Source organism: Mastigoproctus giganteus, chromosome 11 (genome assembly GCF_048544385.1).
Source record: "Mastigoproctus giganteus isolate SK-2022 chromosome 11, ASM4854438v1, whole genome shotgun sequence".
In the NCBI taxonomy this organism is placed as follows: domain Eukaryota; kingdom Metazoa; phylum Arthropoda; class Arachnida; order Uropygi; family Thelyphonidae; genus Mastigoproctus; species Mastigoproctus giganteus.
In genome coordinates, this window is record NC_143585.1 from 172,453,432 (window position 1) to 172,473,142 (window position 19,711).

Here is a 19,711-nt window from a genome sequence, read left to right on the forward strand (position 1 = left end):
GTCTCAAGGTTGCTGTGGATGCCATCTCTCTTTAGGATGCTCTTCACCTTTACAATCAATTTTTTACTTCTATTACCCTGTTGGTAGTGGGTCAACTGACCTATCTTGACTCTTAATTCTTCTATCTTCTGCTGAAGTCTTCTTTCCCAAGCTGGCAGTTCCTTATGTTTTTGGTTCTTCTGCTGCTGCTGGTCTCTCGTTTCTTTCCATTAATCCTAGTGGCTGCTATGACAGCACAGTATACGGCTGTGTGGATAGCCTCCAGCGTTGCACCATTGTTGTCAAGGTAATGTACTATTATTTGCCGATTGAGGTGGTCTCTTACTCTCCACAAGATTTTATTTGGCCTCTACTTAGGTATCACGTTAGGGCCTTCTTCCACTCATCTTCTACTCTGAATATCATGACCTTGTCTCTTTCCACTTCAGCTGTTGTAGGTTGTATTTCTTCTTGCTCATCCTCCTCTGGTTCCATATTATTATTATTATTAGCCATATGGTGCAAGGAAACCTGAGTCTTATGATGCATCAGGCAAAAAAAAAAGAAAAAAAATTGTGAATTACCCTGAGAGAGAAAGAGAAGAAAATCACCAAGAAAGAGAAGAATGATGATATCCAGCTCAGGACCCTAGGTGTGCCAAGCCCACAGTCCTGAGCTGGATATCATCATTCTTCTCTTGGTGATTCTCTCTCTCTCTCTCTCTCTCTCTCTCTCTCTCTCAGGGTAACTGATCATATTCTTTTTCTTTGTAGTTGATTGCTCACATCCTGCTTGATTTTGTCCAAGATAGCAGGAGCTATTATTATTATTATTGTTGCTCTTACATTATTTCTCCCTGATTGTGGCAGGTACTGCTACCAAATTGTTATTTGGTTTTTTAGGAGCATTAGCAACTAAGGCCATATTGCTGCGGGGATATGCAGTGGTCATTCCCTGACCTTTCCGCATCCTCCGTGTTTGGTGGTGACAGGCTCGAACTCCGGTCTAATCAAGAAGCGTGTGCTATGCACTGCTGCTCCTGCCCACCTGGCTATGAAGGCACCCTGCTACCAAGTACACAGGGTGGTTGTAATGTCTGGTGTTACTGTTTGTCGAGGAACTCTGAATATCCTACATGTGTTCAGACTTTCTAGAGTTCCTTGTAGGTGTTCTCTGGGAGACCTTTGCTGCTAGGTAGGGTCTTTGGCACCATACCGGTGGTTGACACGATGATCGGGATGGTCTTTACTTCTTGCATATGCCACATCTCTCTGACCTCATGTCTCAGGTTTGTGTACTTACTAATATTATTATTATTATTATTATTATAAAAAATTTTCTCTCAGAATATACTATAGGTGGTATCAGCATTTAGTTTACTTGACTCTTTAAAAGCTTTATGTAAGGTACATTCAATATGTTATACTGAAAGAACCTTTCTTTATACAGGTAGCCCTCGTTTTGCACTGGTCTGATTTGCGCTGATTTGCAATAGCACTGATTACTGACCACAACGGCATTTTTATTTTTATTTATTTATTTTTGCAATTTTTTATAAATTGAAAGTTTAAAATCGTCAAACAAAATTTATCGGAATCATGCACTGTTCATGTGATTTAGGACAATCTGAGCCAATCAGCAATTAGGGCATCCATATCAGAGATGAGAAAGATTCCCACCCTCAAAGTAGCTACTAGTGGATGCAGAAGGTAAAGGTCAATGCAGTGAAGCATTCAGTTGGTTGTTGTTTACGCTATTTACGTATGTTTGAAATTTATTACGCTAACATTTTTTTATTAATTGTGTTATTAATAAATTAAATAATAATAGTGATAGCTGTGTGCAGTTTTTGCCAATCATGTTATAAAGTTTTTAATTTAATAGAATAAAGAGCCGCCATATCTAGTAAAAAGGGGCTCACACTTGGTGAGTATGGGCTTGGCTCACCCAGAGTCCTGAGCCGGTTATCATCATTCTTCTCTTTCTTGGTGATTCCCTTCTCTCTCTCTCTCTCTCTCTCAGGGTAACTCAGTTGTTTTTTTTTTTTTTTTTTTTTTGGCTGGTGCAGCATAAGCCTCAGGCTTCCTTACACCATATAGCTAATATTAATAATAATAATAATAATAATAAAGAAAATCAAGGACGTACAAGAAATGAAAGGGTGGGAGATATGGGAAGAACGATCAAGAACTCTCACAACTGGCAAACTCCAGGAATAAATAACGTCCACAACTACTGGTACAAGAAGCTTACTTGCACACACAAGCACCTGGCACAGCAGTTCACCCAAATGACAAGGCATCCAGAGACAATCCTGAAGTTTCTCACTCAAGGAATCACATATCTGAAGCCTAAAGATGAAGATACAAGAAACTCAGTGAAATATAGGCCAATCACCTGCCTCCCAACAATGTACAAGATACTGACCAGCTGCATAACCAGGAAGATATCAGACCACTTGGAGAGCCAGAACATAATGGCCAAACAGCAGAAAGAATGCAAGTGGCTGAGCAAAGGATGCAAGGGGCAATTAACCACAGATGCGGGTATAGAGCAAGCCGACAAGAAGCACTGCAACATGTACACAGCCTACATCGATTACCGCAAGGCCTTCGACTCTGTGCCTCATAGCTGGCTAATAGAGGCACTGAAGATCTACAAAGTCAATCAATCCGATAGTGAAAAACTTCCTAGGAGAAACGATGGTAAAATGGAGTACCACCATTAAGGTCGAAAACATCACAACCAGGCCAATCCCCATTACGAGAGGAATCTTTCAGGGAGATGCCCTGAGCACATTGTGGTTCTGCCTAGCACTTAACCCGCTATCTACCATGCTCAACAGTACCAAGTATGGATATAACCTCAAAGAAGGAAGAAAGAATCTGTACACCCTCACCCACCTGATGTACATAGATAACATCAAGCTCTAAGCGGGAACTGAGAAGCACCTTCAGCAACTACTCCAGATCAAAGAAGAATTCAGCAATGATATCAGGATGGAGTTTGGTCTAGACAAATGCAAGACCCATGGATTGCACCACGAAAATTAGTCAAGCAAAACTACCAGCTGCAGACTGGTAAAGAGATCGAAGCCATGGCAGAGGGAGAGGCCTACAAATACTTGCAGATGATGCAGGCTCAGCAGTTACAGTACAAGGAAATTAAGGTCTGCCTGACCGAAAAATACCATCAGAGGCTCAGAAACCTGCTGAAAGCAAAGCTGAATGGAGGGAACACAGTTAAAGCCATAAACACCTATGCAGCCCCAGTACTAACATAGTCCTTCGGGGTCATAGATTGGACTAATACCGAGCTGGAGGATATCATGAGAAAGACAAGGACAATGATGACCAACAGCCGCCAACACCACCTGAAATCTGCCGTGGAGAAACTGACAATTGCCCGGGAAGAAAGAGGAAGGGGCCTGATAGAACTCATTGAGCAACAGAAGACAGCAATAGGTAACCTGAAGGATTACTTCCAGAAACACACAGCAGTACTCCACTATGCCATAAGGAAGATAGACAAGCGGTATAAATTTAAATAAATTTTCTGTTTATACTCCGGGACGACCGAAAGGTCAGAGGAGTTTACAAGATACACAGAATACAAGAAACAGCACCGTATTCAGCAGTCACGGGCTTGAACCCCGGTCACTCAAGGCACGTGTACATATGCACCCGCGCGCCTGACCACTAGGCTACCCCACTCAACCTAAGCAAAGAGTCTCCCCCCCAACCAGGAGGTAGAAACGAAGCTAGAAAGATGGGCAGAGAAGACACTCCGTGGCAGACACTACAATGATCTCCATCAAGATCACACAGATAAAACTGCTTCCAATGCATGGCTCACGAGCAGGACGCTGTTCCCCGAGACTGAAGGATTCATGCTCGCCATCCAAGACCAGGTAATCAACACCAGAAATTATAGAAAATACACCGCCAAGGAGTCCGGAGTGTCCGATGATACATGTCGACGATGCCACCTGGCCTCAGAAATGATCCAACACATCACCGAGGGGTGCAAGGTGATCACCCAGACTGAGTACACTCATAGACATGACCAGATGGTAAGGATAATGCATCAGAAGCTAGCAAGTAAATACCAGTTGACCAAAGAAAGTGTACCATACAACAAGTACAAACCACAGGCAGTACTAGAGACCCCAACCCACAAGCTGTACTGGGACCGCGCCATAATAATGGATAGAAAAATCAAGCACAACAGACCGGACATAACCCTTGTGGACAAGAAGGAAAAGACTACCTATCTGATTGACATAGCAGTACCCAACGCTGGCAACCTGCAGAAAACCCATGGGGAAAAAATCAGGAAGTACATGAACCTAACACAGGAGATGAAAGAGATGTGACATGTTTATCATCGCGTCAACCACAGGTATGGTGCCAAAGACCCTACATAACAGCCTAGCAGCAATAGGTCTCCCAGCAAATACCTACAAGGAACTCCAGAAAGTCGCATTCCTGAGCACCTGTAGGATAGTCGGAGGGTTCCTCCACCAACAGTAACACCAGACACAACAACAACAACCACCCTGTGTACTTGGTAGCAATACCCGTCACGAGGTGGAACCCCCAATCAGGGAGTGCAATATTCGGAGGATGGAATCTGGTGAAAGCCATCCTAATGTGTGTAGGGCTATGAATATGCCTCCATCGACTATTACTACAACCGTGAAAAATGCTAATAAAATGAAACAATCGATGCAAAGTGGTAGGTAAAATGTTTGGTGCCCGGAACCTAATGGAGTGATTTCCAATTTACTCCATTAAAGGGTTGCATTTGCGCCTGTCCCCCCAGGAACCTAATCCCGACATAAATCGAGGGCTACCTGTATTCTGTAATAATAAATAAGTGTTCTACAATAAAGAGAAATAAAAATATCTTATGATAATATTTACTTATTTTATTAATTTTATGCCCAAAAGGAATCTGCAATAAATTATGTTTTTTCTAATCCACTCTGTAAAGATAACAAACTGGTGACTCCTTTAGGGTAAGTTTCACGATATAAGTGCCAAAAATGAGTTAGCATTAGCATTAGCATTAGTAGAGGCATTTGATGCAAGAAAGCAAGCTTATGCAGCATCAGCCAAAAAAAAAAAAAAAAAAAAAAAAGTAACATAAATAAATAAAAATAACCACTTCCACTTCACCCCTCTGTTCGTTCGAAATACCTGTCCAGCTGAGCCTTAAACTTATTTAGGCTATCAACTTCCACGACAAGGGATGGAAGTCTGTTCCACCCACCAACCACCCGCTGGCTAAAGGCAAATTTCCGCACATCTATCCTACATCTGTCTTTCCTCAATTTGAATTTATGCCCTCTCAGGTGATTTTTCTGAGCTAGAGGAAGAATCCCATCAGCATTGAGCATGCTCAAACCATTCAAGGCTTTGTACACCTCTATCAGATCACCCCGCTGGTGCCTAGTTTCCAGACACTGTAATTTGCAAAACTTAAGCCTTTCTTCGTAAGAGAACCCCTTTGTCCCATTCACCAATCTAGTTGCCCTTCTCTGTACTCGTTCCAGCAGCTCTACATCCTTCCTGAAATGAGGCCTCCAGGCCTGTATACAGTACTCTAGGTGTGGCCTGACCATTGCCTTATACAAGGGAATAATCACCTCCTTATCCCTGCTAGAAAAATTCCTATATATCATTGACAATACACCATGAGCTACTCTTGCAGCTCGTCTGCACTGCTCAGAGAACTTCATATCTGCCTGCACCACCACCCCCAGGTCCCTTTCATTCTCTACCACTGTCAGTGTAGTACCACAGAGTTGATACGTTGCTCTGGGGTTGCTGTTTCCCATATGTAGTACTTTACATTTGTCAATGTTAAACTTCATTTGCCACCTCGAAGCCCATCTGCTCAACCTTTCCAAATCCTGTTGCAGCAGCATAGTGTCAGTAGTGTCCTTGACAACCCTGCCAACCTTCGTATCGTCTGCAAACTTGGACATTAAGCCTGAGATATACCATCATCAATATCATTTATAAATACAGAAAACAATAAAGGCCCCAATACTGAACCCTGAGGGACTCCACTAATAACATTAGTCCACGATGAGCAGTGTCCATTGATTACCACTCTCTGTCTTCTCCCCCTCAACCACCCCTTTATCCATAGCAGCAACTTGCCTCCAATGCCACACTGCTCCAATTTGTGCAGCAGTCTTCCATGTGCAACAGTATCAAAAGCCTTTCTAAGATCCAAGTATATAATATCAAAGTTATACCCTGCATCCAGTTCTTTTGTGACTGCATCATAGTATCCAATCAAATTGGTCAGGCAAGACTTCCCCTTAACAAAACCATGCTGTGTCCTAGCTATAACTGAAGTCTTGTCTAGATGATCCTGCAGTGCTTCTTTCACCAGTGCCTCCATTAATTTTCCGGGAACAGAAGTTAAACTCACAGGTCTATAATTACTTGTGTCAGCCTTTGATCCCCCTTTGTGAATTGGGGTCACATTTGCACATCTCCAGTCAATGGGTACCTCCCCTGAGTCCAAGGAAGCTCTCATAATTATGGCTAAGGGTTTGCTTACCTCCTTTGCTGCCTCCTTTAATATAACTGGATAGATCCCATCCACCCCAGGTGCCTTTCTTGTGTTTATCTTCAACAATTTCTCCTCCACTTTGTTCTCAGTTATTACAAGATTCTCTAGCTTACTGCTAGAGTTGAATACACCTCTGGCATTCCCCTCGCTGAATAACTCCTCATGTGTGAATGTCGATGCAAAATATTCATTTAGTTTGTTAGCTACCCGAGCAGGGTCATCAACAGTTGACCCATCGATCTCAAGTGGACCAATCTGATTCATCCCCTTCCTTCTAGAGTTTACATAAGTAAAGAACTCTTTGCTGTTTTTCTTCGCATCCCTTGCCAAGGATCTCTCGTAATCTGCCTTCGCCTGCCTAACCTCCTTTGTAACTTGGTTACAGATCAACTTGTATCTATCATAGGCGTCCGTGTCACGTGTTAATTTGTATGTATCCCATGCATTTTTCTTCTCTGCCATATGCCTCATTAGTTCATCTGACAACCATTTAGGCCTAAACCTTGAACAATATTTCTTAGTTGGTATGTAAAGCCTAGTAGCTTCCACGATAAGTTCTTTGAATGCTTCCCATTTTGAATTTGCTGTTGGCAATATCATCAGTTGATCCCACTGTATAGAATTTAAATACTGTCTCAGTCCATTGTAGTCGCCTTTACGAAAGCAATACCCCTTCCCTTTACCCCTAATGGTAGTTACCTCTTTGAGTAACTCCCACTTCAGCACACTGTGATCACTGCCACCAAGTGGTTCATTTATCTGCAGATTCTTAATGCATGAAGAATCACTACTGATAATCAAATCAAGAGTATTACTCCCTCTAGTTGCCTCCCGAACATGCTGATGTAGAAAACAATCATCCAATAAATCCACAAAAGCCTTGCTACTGTGTGAGTGACCAGCCCCCAAATTCCAGTCAATATCTGGGAAATTAAAATCCCCCATTATAAGACTCTCTGATTTACTGGCCCACTCTATTTCTCCGAACAGTTTCTTATTATACTCATCAGAGTCATTAGGCCTATAGCACACTCCTACTCTCAATTTTGATCTCCCAATGCTTATGTCACACCAAACTGACTCGACACTGCACTGTCCAGCGATGTCGACTGGCTTCACTTCCTTGGATTTTATGTGTTTTTTAACTAATAGCATAACCCCTCCTCCCTTCCTATCCTGTCTATCCTTTCTGTAGACATTGTACTCCCCAAATTCCAGTTCTGCATTTCTTATATCTGTGTGACACCACGTCTCTGAAATCCCCACAATATCTGCCTTTGATGTTTTGAGCAATACCTCAAATTCATCAAATTTATTTACTAAACTCCTAGCATTGGTGTACACACAAGTATACATGCACCTGTTCTTTTTCTTAGCTACCCTAACACAACCCATGTGTTTACTTGTACCCCAATGATTCCCAGCCGTCTCTGAAATATCCTGCATCTTATTTTCCAGGCTGCGGCTCATTCCAATAGAAGCAGTGCAAGAATCACTTTCACCTCTGCCAGTGGCTACTGTTAATCTATTAGTCCTTGTATCCCCCCAATCTAGCAGTTTTCCGATCTAGCAGTTATAAAAATCTTAATTTGATTTTTGAAACTAAACTAATTTCTAATATAAATTACAAAAATTATGATAGAACTTAATATCTTAATATCAGTGATTTACTCTATTTGATAGATAAACTGTCTGTCAACTGGTAAATCCAAATGTTACTTGTAACTCAGAAATGTTACGTTATTATGACAAAATGCAAAATTAAAACTGTACTTAAATAATTGAAACTACTTACCTTGGGTAATGCATGAAATGATGACTACTTAAAATCACTCTTGAATCTCCAAAAAGAAGAGGTCCACAAGGCAAAATACAGCAATTTCCCTAAGTGCATTGAAATGTATTGAGATTCTTGCAAATCACCAATAATGACTTTCAAAAATTCCACAGCTATGTATACATTTTAAGGAAACATCTATTATAATCTATACTTGCCAAGCTTTCTAGTTCTTCCAGAATATTTCCAGTATTCTCATGTTTTTAACGTTTTACAAATTAACTTTTCTTCTACGTTCTATTCAAATTTCGGAGATTCTGCTTCTCTGTTTTTTTTTTTTCTTCGCATTTTGTTAGTTTTCAAATACATACATGTGTTGTAGTTTATTTATCAATATGGACTTCAATTCCTTTGATCTTAGGACGTTTCAGTTTTTCAATAGCAGTGAGTCTACAGAGCCCAATGCCATTGAAAATTTTGTGAATTTTTAAAATCTGCAAAAACCAAAAATTATCATGTGTGCTTTTAAATATTGATATGTTCTTATTATGAATTGACTGCTCAACATTAAAGTGAAATAAATTTCAAAAATTAGAGTAAAAATCATGAAAAAAATTAATTTTTAAAAAGAAACGATTGGATATGGTTTGGATTTCAATTTCATTGGTGCAAAAGCAACTAAGACTAAGTTGCACCAAGACTATGGCATAAAAATACAAATAAATAAAAGATATATTGTAAACTTACAGAAAGGTTACAACTGAAAAACGGTAAATACATAAAATTGGGTAAAACACAGTGGCTAAAAATTAATGCTCGATACTATATATATATCAGTAAATATATGAACAGTTTGTAAAAATTAAAAAAAAAAAATTTGACACATGGTCATTGTCTGATAAAATCTGACTGAGTGTTAGTCAGATGGGTAAAAGCAGTAAAACACATATCATTAAAATCTGGGCATTCTATTAAAATATGTTTCACGGATAACATGTCACAGGACTCACACATAGGAGGGTAATCAGTCCTCAGCAAATACGAAGGGGTCAGATGACTGTCCTTTGTGGGTCCGGACAAGAACAACTTCCTCTTAACGATTCCTGTTCAGACTAGACTGCCACAGTTCAATTACAGACTATATATCATGTAATTTGTTTGCAGTCTATCTATCCTATGAATCCTGCCTCTGGATCATTTGGTGTATTATTTGCCTGTAGTCTGTATAGGGTACTGAAAGATTCAGATTCAGATGTCTAGTACCATTGTTGCAGGCACCAGGATTTCCACCATTGTCCACTGAGTCCTCAGTACTGGGCATAGCTCAAGCCGTTACTTCCGGCCAACAACAAAACATATTCTGCCATTGGCCAGACCCAACTGGCATATAGCAGCCAGGGAGCACCATACACCAGGTCTAGTGCCCCCTGATCCCCATTGCAAGGTGCGTGGAGGCACGCCAGGTTCAACTATCAATGATCCTTTACTGGGGTCACGTGGTAGCTGGGGGCCGCAAATAGTAAGTGAAAGGAGGGGTGGTGGGATCATAATCATCATCATCCATTTTGAATCCACTGCAGGGTGAAGGCCTCTCCTTCTGTTTTGTGCTACAGCCATCCATTTACTATCCACAAACAAAAATTCTGTTTTGTGCAATGGCCATCCACAAACTGATTAATTTGATCTGTCCATCCCCATCACTGTCTTCCAGGTTTTCTTCTAGCTCCTCTTGGGTACCATTCTGTTATTTTCTTAGTCCGTCTGTCATCGTGTCTTCGAGCTATGTGTCCTGCCCAAGACTACTTTAATTCTTTATTTTGAAAGAAAGCCCTTTACTTGAGTTTGTTGCCTAATCCATGTGTTTCTCTTCTTATCTAACAGTCTGATTCCCAATATAATTCGTTCCATTCTTCGCTGTGTAGTTCTCAACTTCTCTTCCATTCTATTGGTGAGTGCCCAAGTTTCACTTCCATAAGTCATGGTGGGGAGTATACATTGGTTCATTATTTTACATTTCAGACAAATTGGGATATTGCTCCTCAGTATGTGACTATATTTCCTGAATGCTATCCATCCAAAATTTATTCTTCTCTTGACTTCCAGCCATTTATCATTATTACAGCTAATAACTTGTTCCAGATAAGTATATAACTCCACCTTTTCAATTACTGCTCCTTCAATCATTATGTCCCTTTCTGTGTCATACTTGTTCATCACTACTTTTGTTTTAGCCATATTCATCTTTATTCCAAAATCCTTATTAACCTTACTAAAATCCTTACAAAATCCCTGCATAACTGATTAAGATTTTCCTCTAATTCTTTGGGATCGGGGCTTATGACCACAATGTCATCTGCAAATCGTAAATGGTTTAGGTACTCTCCATTCACATTGACTCCTTTCTGCGACCAGTCTGATCTTCTGAAAGTTTCCTGAAGGGCAGCAGTAAACAGCTTCGGAGATATTGTCTCTCCTTGTTGAACTCCTTTCTCAATTTTAAATTTACTACTGTATTTGTCTAGTCTAACAAAGGAGGTAGCATTCTCATATATTCTCTTCAAAATCATAATATATGGGGTATCTATGCCTTGTCTTTCCAGTGCCCGAAACATTGCTTTATGCTGTATGGAGTCAAATGCCTTTTCATAATCCACAAATGCCAGGCATAATGGTGTTTTATATTCATTGGCTTTCTCCATTAGCTGTGACATTATGTGAAGGTGATCCATAGTTGAGAATCCTGTCCTAAAGCCAGCTTGCTCTTTTGGTTGATTCTCATCAAGTATACTTTCTAATCTGTTAGTAATGACTCTTGTAGATGTGGGATAACAAACTAATTGGTCTATAATTTCCAATTTCTAATTTATCTCCTTTCTTATGCAGCAAAACTATGATTGCATTATTCCACTCCTTAGGCATCACACCTTTTCTAATGGATTTTGTGAAGAGTCTTGCCAGTTTTTGTATCATGTCTCTTCCTCCCAATTTAACAACTCTACAGTAACTTCATCTTCCCCGGGGGCTTTGTTATTCTCATTTTCTTCAATGCATGTTCTACATCATCAAGAAAGATATCAGGTATATATTGTATGTGTTACTAATTTGCAATCCACCTTCCCCACTGCTGGCATCATTCACTCGCTCCTTGTATAATTATCTATAGTAGTCTTCTGCTATTTGAATTATGCCTTCTCTGATATTTATAAGTACACCATCGCTATTCTTCAGTTTCAATATCACTTGTCTTTTTGTACTACTGCTCATGGTTTCTGATTTAAATCCTTTGTTTTCCCTTAATGCTTGTTCTACTTTTCTTGTGTTAAATCTTCTTATGTCCTCTCTGAGTCTCTTTCTAATGGCTTTGCATAACTCAGTATACTCAATTTTTTCCTTGTCAGTGTTTATCTTGCTCTTCATTTTTCGCCTTCGGTTCATCACGACAAGTGTTTCTTGACTGATTTTTTCTTCTTTTGATTTCTTTTTCCCTATAGGTTTCTTGGGCTTTATCACTTCCAGAAAGTTGTAATATTCCTCGTCGATATCTTGGTCCTGAGAAGTGTGCAGAAGCTCAAACTTGTTCTTAAGTTCCAGTAAATACTGCTTTTTCACCTCTTCTGTTATCTCAAAGACCTTTGTATTATTTATTTAAGTCAGTTTTTTCCTTTCCTTTCTTACATCTGCACCAAGTGTGCATCTTACCATTTGGTGATCACTTCCAACGTTTACCTTGTTCAGTAACATCATTCACGATATATCTTCTGTTAGTGAGGATGAAGTCGATTTCATTAGTTGTTAATCCATTTGGACTCTTCCATGTCCACTTCCTGTTCACCCTTTTCTTGAAAAAAAGTGTTCATTACTGACATTCTTCGAGATTCTGCAAATTCCACAAGTCTTTCACCTCTTTCAGTTCTTTCACCAATTCCAAATTTTCCTATAGTTGCCCTTTCTGTGCTGTTTTTTTCTCTTTCCAACCTTAGTATTGAAGTCCCCCATAATGATAGTGTAGTGAGTTTCGGAGGGTGTTAAGAGGATAGTACATTGGGAATGGGAGAAGATATTCCCTAGAAAACTAAGTGATGAGAGTAGTAAAAGAATACAGATTGTAGTGATGGACAGTGAGTCAATCCCATCCTGGAAATGGGTCAGCAAGTCTACCTAGTGGTGGGCTACTGGAGGGGATGATATCCTACTCTAAGGGTTAGCAAGTGGTTCTCTGTTAGGCAGTCAACCAGGCCGAGGCCTGTTGCCACTCAGCATTACTGAGTCAGACTGTGTAATCTCACCGCAATATGGGGTTAGCTGTCATGGTCTGGAGTGCCTTCCAAGTTTGGTAGTCATTGTCAGTGGGTTCCTCTTGTCAGGAATTCTGCTAGGATATGGTGGAACCCTCAGGCTGGTCATGTCGGGGCAGGATCCTAGTTCGGATGAGCCATCAGATGTCGTTGCCATTTGAATACACGTTCTGTGAATTCATTGAATGCTGAAAAGTATTCCTTTGTTTGTGTAAGTCGAGGTGCCTGTTCCACTGCATATGCCTCCATGAGTTTGAAGAGGCATTCACAGGTCTTGGTAAATCGGACAGGTGAAGGTAATGTGTGTGTATGTGGTATGGTTGTTTATTGGCACATTAGCTGCTATGGCTACAGTGCACATATTCGTAGGAATATCAGAAAATCATTAAGAATGTTGTTGTTGTTTTTATTTGGTTTTTAGGAGCATTAGCAACTAAGGCCATATTGCTCCGGGGATATGCTGTGGTCATTCCCTGACCTATCCGCATCCTCCGTATTTGGTGGTCACGGGCTCAAACCCCAGTCTAATCAAGAAGCGTGTGCTAATGTGAAGCGTGTAAAACAGAGCTTAATTCTTACGCACTGCTGCTCCTGCCCACCTGGCTATGGAGGTGCCAATTAAGAATGAAACCAGTTCAGTTTCACTTCAGTTGTGAAACCTATTCATAAAAGATTATACACTCCAATTTCTTTTCAAAAAAGCAGAAAAGTTCATTAATATTTGACTCCTTTCCAATGATATGATGTAATGTCAACGGTTCTAGAAGATTAGCCAAATTTTTAAGTATTGAAGTTCGATGTAGTTAATAGTGCAGCCAGTCAATCAAATTATGTTTAACTGTTAGATGTTCTAAGCAGTGTGGACACTGAGGAGGATCATCGCCCATGAGTAGATGGAGGTGAGTCAGATGGGTATGACCTATTCTCACCCATGCAAGTACCACTTCTTACGAAAGCACTGTCTGATTGCTCGAGTGCCAGAACTTTGGGTCTTGTTTCAACTGGAAAAGTTTGTTATTCCTTTGGTTATGCCATAGCTCTGTCCACTGTGCATGGCATGCTGCTTGAATTAAGATATTATAATCAGGCGCTGGAATACGAACAGAGCTTAATTCTTAAGTTTACTGACTATTGGCAGATATATCAGCTAGTTCATTTCCTTTCATGCCTAAATGAAAGGAAATGAAATGAATTTCCTTTCATGCTGGAATCTAGCAAAACTTCATTAGTTATTGATGATGATCAATGTGCAACAGAAAATTCCTGATTTTCATTAAAATATAGTGATTCTTTTGAGAGGGATTCTCCATTGCTTTAATTGAGCTGAGAAAGTCAGTGTAAACTATATATTCTGCAGATGGGTGTAGAGTCAAATTTTCTAGAATTAATTGTATTGCATATAGTTCTGCTGAAAAGTTGCTGTACTCAGGTGGAAGAGAAGCTGATATGATAGCAGAGGGAAACATTGCTGCTGCTGCTCCAACAGTTGAATGAGATTTGGAACCATCCGTATATATCAGCAAGAAGTCAGCACAGCTTTGAATATGGCTAGCATGGAGTTGTTGCACATTCAGTGTCAGTTGACAATTCTTTTCCCATTTAAGAAAATAAGTATCACAAGCCAGTTGAGGAAAGGGGGTCCATGGCAGATGAGAGTAATTCTTTATCTGTTGCCTATTGTAGCAACAGATAAAGGAACATTACAGTTCTGTAATATTTCAAGGAGCCGTAGGCCAGCTGGTTGTATTTTATTTGGTTTATTTCTATAGAGATTGAGTAGCGGTTGATTAAAAAGGTACAGCTGAACAGGATGCGAAGAGCAAGTCTGTATTTTGGCTGCATATTTAAGTAATAGCATTATTCTGCGGAGATGCAGAGGGGGCTCATGAGCTTCAATGTACAGACTGATTTGGAGATATCCTATATGTAATGATTTCAATCCGCAGTGCATTATGTTGAATAGGATCCTGCCAGTTTAGTACATTCTGTAGGGCAGAATTATAAACTGGAGTACCATAATCTAGATGGGATCTAATCAGTGCTCTATATAAGAGCAGCAAAGTCATACGATCTTCTCCCCAAGACAGGGCTCTTAGCATGTTGATCTTTTTAAGACAGGTAGTACGTATTAATTTAACATCCTCAAAGAAGTTTAGCTTACTGTCCAGGATTAGTCCCAAGAATCTAATATTGCTGGCAATCAGAATGGTGGAATTTGATATCCAAAGTTCAAGATCTGTATGCAATTTGCGTTGACTGCAAAAGTGAATCGCAACTGTTTTCTTTTGGGAAAGACGATATCCACTGAGTTCAGCCCACTTTTGTACTTTACTGAGGGACATCTGTAATTGCCTTTAGATAGATCCCATGTTCTGAGAATGGCAAGAAATAGAAAGATCGTCGGCGTAAAGGTAGGCCTCTATAGTATTTAGTTCTTTTGTAATGGAATCAATTCTAAGGGTAAACAGGGTTGCACTCAATACTGACCCTTGCGGTACTCCTTGCTGCGAGAACGTTGCAGAAAGTAAATTTTGATATCAGACCTGGAAAGATCGGCTCTTGAGGAAGTTCCTAATAAATATAGGCAGGTTGCCTCGTAGACCATGATAATGGAGGCCACGGAGAATGCCATAATGCCAGGTAGTATCAAATGCCTTCTCTATATCTATGGAGACCATAACTAGGCGTTCATTTTTCACAAAGGCATTGCAAATTTCAGATTCAGCCTTGATCATCAGATCAAAGGAGGTCCTATTTTGGTGAAAGCCATACTGACTATTACTTAGTAGATGTTCGCTTTCAATGAGCCAAGTGAATCGACTGTGGATCATTTTTTCAAGAATTTTAACGAGGCAACTTGACAGAGAAATTGGTCTGTAACTATTAGGACTGGAAAGATCTTTTACAGGAAAGATCTTTTTCAAAAAGGCCAGAACTGTAGCATGGTGCCAAGAAGTCGGACAAACATTTTCCAGGAAGATTTGTATAAAGAAGACTAGCAGCAGTTGTGAGTTTTTCTCATCATGGTGCTGTAACATGACATAATATATTCCATCTGGCCCAACAGCACTGTTGCGTGTTGTTCTGATGGCTTGCAAAAGTTCACAATATTGGAGTGGCTGGTTATATTATTATTATTTTTATTATTATCAGCCATATGGTGCAAGGAAGTCTGAGGCTTATGCTGCACCAGCCAAGAGAGAGAGAGAGAGAGAGTCAGAAGTAGAAGGGAATCACCAAGAAAGAGAAGAATGATGATATCCAGATCAGGACCCTGGGTGTGCCAAGCCTATACTCACCAGATGTGAGCCCCTGGAGTTATGGAAGTAACAGTCAGGTTTGAAAGTTGATGGGACTCTGTTCTGTGGTGGTCTTAGTTCTCTGAAACTCTGGAGTGTAGGTGGAAGCAGCTGAGATGTGAGCAAAGGTTTTGCCCAAGGCATTTGCTATATCTAGAGGAGCAGAGTGTTTTAGCCCATTGCAGGAAAGAATTGGGGAAGGAACAGTTGGAAACTTCTTGAAAGCCGCCTAATTTTCTTCCTTATTAATCTTGGTTTAGTGGCGCCTCCGTAGCCAGGTGGGCAGGAGCAGCAGTAGTGCGTAGCACACGCTTCCTGATTAGACTGGGGTTCAAGCCCATGACCACCAAATATGGAGGATGCGGAAAGGTCAGGGAATGACCACCGCATATCCTCAGCCCGGATAAAGGGTGAGGGTTGGCTTCGGGAAGGGAATCCGGCCGTAAAAAGATTTCATGCCAAAACAGTAAAAACGCTGACCTCATATATAATGGGAAAAAGGCGAGGACAAAAAAAAAAAATAAATAAATAATCTTGGTTTAGTGTTTCTATTAATATTTGATGCAAACAGAGTCCAAGAATCTTTCTTGGCTTGTCTTTGAATGAGAAATGCTTTTGCCCTTGGCTTCTCGTAGTTCATGAGATAAACTGTAGTTGGAGTTTGACAAAATAAATTCCATGCTTTCTTTTTTTCTTTTTTCGCTTTTGTGCATTCCTTGTTCCACCAATAGTTGAAGTGTCTTCAGCTCTGGGGATTCAATAATGGAATTGAGCATTTAGCTGCAAATAAAAGGTGGGATGTGATATAATCGTTAACTTCATCTATGGGCATATAATTTTTTTGCACAGAGTGATTGCTGACTGAAATTTGTCCCAACTAGCTTTAGAGAATTTCCATTTCCTGCAGAGTTGGTCTAATGATGGTTGTTTAGTCATCAGATTACAAAAAATTGGAATATGATTGCTGCCCATAGGATCATCCAGAGCGGACCATTGCATGACTGAAAACAGTATCGGGGAGCAAATCGATAGATCAATTGCAGAAGTCTGTCCGGTAGGTAACTGTACATGGGTGTGTGAGCCACTATTAAGAAGAGTGAGGTTTTGTTTTTTCAGTAAAGTTTAAATCAGTCGGCCGCATCTGTCTAATTTATATGATCCCCATAAAGGGAGGTGGCCATTGAAATTTCCTAGCAGGCAGATAGGGGGGGAGTGGGGGGAGGGTAGCTGTATTAAAAGTTCTGCAAACTCATTATAAGAGTAGGTACGATTTGGTGGGAGATAGACTGAGATGAGTGTTAAAGCAACCTAAGTAATCAGATGCACAGCAACGGCTTTGATTTGGGTTTGGAGAGTGATATACCTAGCCAGAATCTTTTGAGTTAATTAAAATAGCTACACCACTATTCTGATCTCATCTATAGATTGAGTAGTTTTTTATGGAAATGGAAATTTGAGGAGTTAAATAGGTTTCTTGCAGGCAGAAACCCACTGGAGAGTAGCCGTTAATTAAGTATTGAATGTCGTCAATGTTGCCATGAAAGTCTCTGCAATTCCATTGCAAAATATAAGGCATTACTTTAATTTAAAAGAAGCTGTACCTGATGGCTGTCTTATGGCGCTCAGGCTTTAGTTTGTCTCTTTCTGGAAAGGTAGGGCGACTGGTGTCCATATCTTCTTCTGCAAAAATTTCCATAATCAGATCTTCCTGTTTGGATGAGCTCTGTATCCATCAATGTGTCCTGAATAATCTTTTTCGAAGTAGGAATATGATTATTTGAAGTAGTAGCAATCACTGGCAGAGGAGAAGATTTCACCAGTATTGTAAGAGGAGTATTACTTGCTTGGTCTAAGTGCTTAAGGGGGATTGGAATGTTGCTGAGAGAGGACAGCCCAAGCCATTGATATGTTTGATGGAACGGTAACATCAGTTTGAGTGGCTATTGTTTAAAATTTTTTAGCAATATCGGCATAGGTAGGTTTAGGTATAGTAGGTACAATTAATTTTCTTGCTTCCTGATAACTAACTTTGTTTTCAACTTTATATCTCACAATTTTTTTCTCTGTTTTCCATCTCTCACACGTCTTAGAGTAGGCAGGATGGTAGCTTTGCAATTGAGACAGATCATTTCTTTTGGAAAACAATTACTTTGAATGTGAACAGAGGATCCACAGCTGGGACAAACTGAGTTCCATCTGCATGTTGTTTGAGAGTGGCCACACTTTTGGCATTTATAACATCTCAACAGATTGGGTATGAAAGGACGAGTGCAGCAAATTGGATATCCTGCTTTTACTGATGAGGGTAGGTTTGGACTGTTAAAGGTGAGAATGATATTTCTGGTAAGTGTGAGTATATTGTCTCTTTTGATCATAATTCTTTTAAAAGCAATTACATTTTTTTCCTGCAGCTCTTCTTTAATTTCTTCCTCTGTCACATTCATCAGGTCCCAACTAGATATTAAAACCTTTGATGTATTTAGAGTTTACTGGAATACCAGCAAAATATGTCATTTTTAGCAGTTTTTCAGGATGCCTGCAGTTTAGAGTTTCAACAAGTAGGTCCCCTGATTGCAGTTTCTTAACTGTCTTGGAAGACCCTGCAATAGTTTCCATGTGTTTTTGAATTAGAAAGGGGATAGCTTACTGAGAGGCTGTTCTGATAGAGAGTGCATTATCAAAAATACAGGTAAGTCTGTCGCCGAGAAATTGGTTTTAAACCTCTTTGTTTGTGAGGAATCGTGGTCATTTTCTGTCTCTGGCTGACAGCTTGTCGACTCAATAGAGGGAAACATACTTTTCTGCCAAGGTTACCACCCCACCACAGGGAAGCAGGAGCAGTGCCTGGTGAGACCAAGCGAAGTTAGTAGGAGTTAGTCTATAAAATATGAAAAATAAAGAAAGGTTACTTTCTTTCCATGCTCTCTACCAGTACTTTTGATAAAAGAGCTGCTATTAAATAAAAGGATTCATTAAGGAGTGTAACATAAAAGATAACTAAAATTCACCTTTTAGAAAATCATAATGAAAGCACAGAGAAATCACTTGGCACCTGGAACCGGTGAAGGTAATGTGGTGGGCTGTCTCTGACATTCCACAGGTGCAGGACACGCTTCTTGATTAGACCAGGGTTCGAGCCTGTGACCACCAAATACGGAGGATGTGGAAAGGTCAGGGAATGACCACTGCATATCCCCGGAGCAATATGGCCTTAGTTGCTAATGCTCCTAAAAACCAAATAACAACAACAGGTGCAGGCAGCGTTTTGTACCAGGCATGAAGTTTTGTGTTGAGGCTTCCATGTCCAGTTAGTAGAAAAGTCGTGCATAAGTTTGGTATGAACTATTTGTTGAACTGTTTGGGGTGTTGCTGGACTACTGGCATGTAAATATGGGTGGTTCTTCCAAGTGGGTTCACAGCCCATGAATTCTGCCAGATGGAGATCAGTACACATCTAATTCTTTTCTTCTCTTCTTGGATGGTGTTGTTCAGGTCCAATACTATGTTGTTGCTGCTGATGCATGTGAGGTTCCATCTCTTATGGTATATTAGATAATGGTATGCCACCTCAAGATGAAGAGGTAACTTGCCGGATAGGACCAGAAGTGCAGGAGTAGCAACTGTTCTGCAGGCCCTAGAGGTCATCAGGAAGATGGTGCGATGTGCTTGGTCTAGCTGTCTTTTTACTACGGTGTAGTTAGCTCTATGGCCCCAGGCACCGGTCCCATTGGTGGCTATTGGGAGAAAATACATTCATAGTAGAGCTTTAA

At 40.3% G+C, this 19,711-nt stretch overlaps 1 protein-coding gene across 1 annotated transcript in view; it reads right to left on the reverse strand.

Moving 5' to 3' along the window:
* The window catches only part of Grip163 (gamma-tubulin complex component 6), a 916,232-nt gene that overhangs the window by 772,458 nt on the left and 124,063 nt on the right, over positions 1 to 19,711 (reverse strand). The window contains exon 5 of the mRNA XM_090384619.1: positions 8,366 to 8,454. Within this exon, the coding sequence (XP_090240745.1) occupies positions 8,366 to 8,454 (89 nt within the window). The remainder of the gene's footprint in view (positions 1 to 8,365; positions 8,455 to 19,711) is intronic.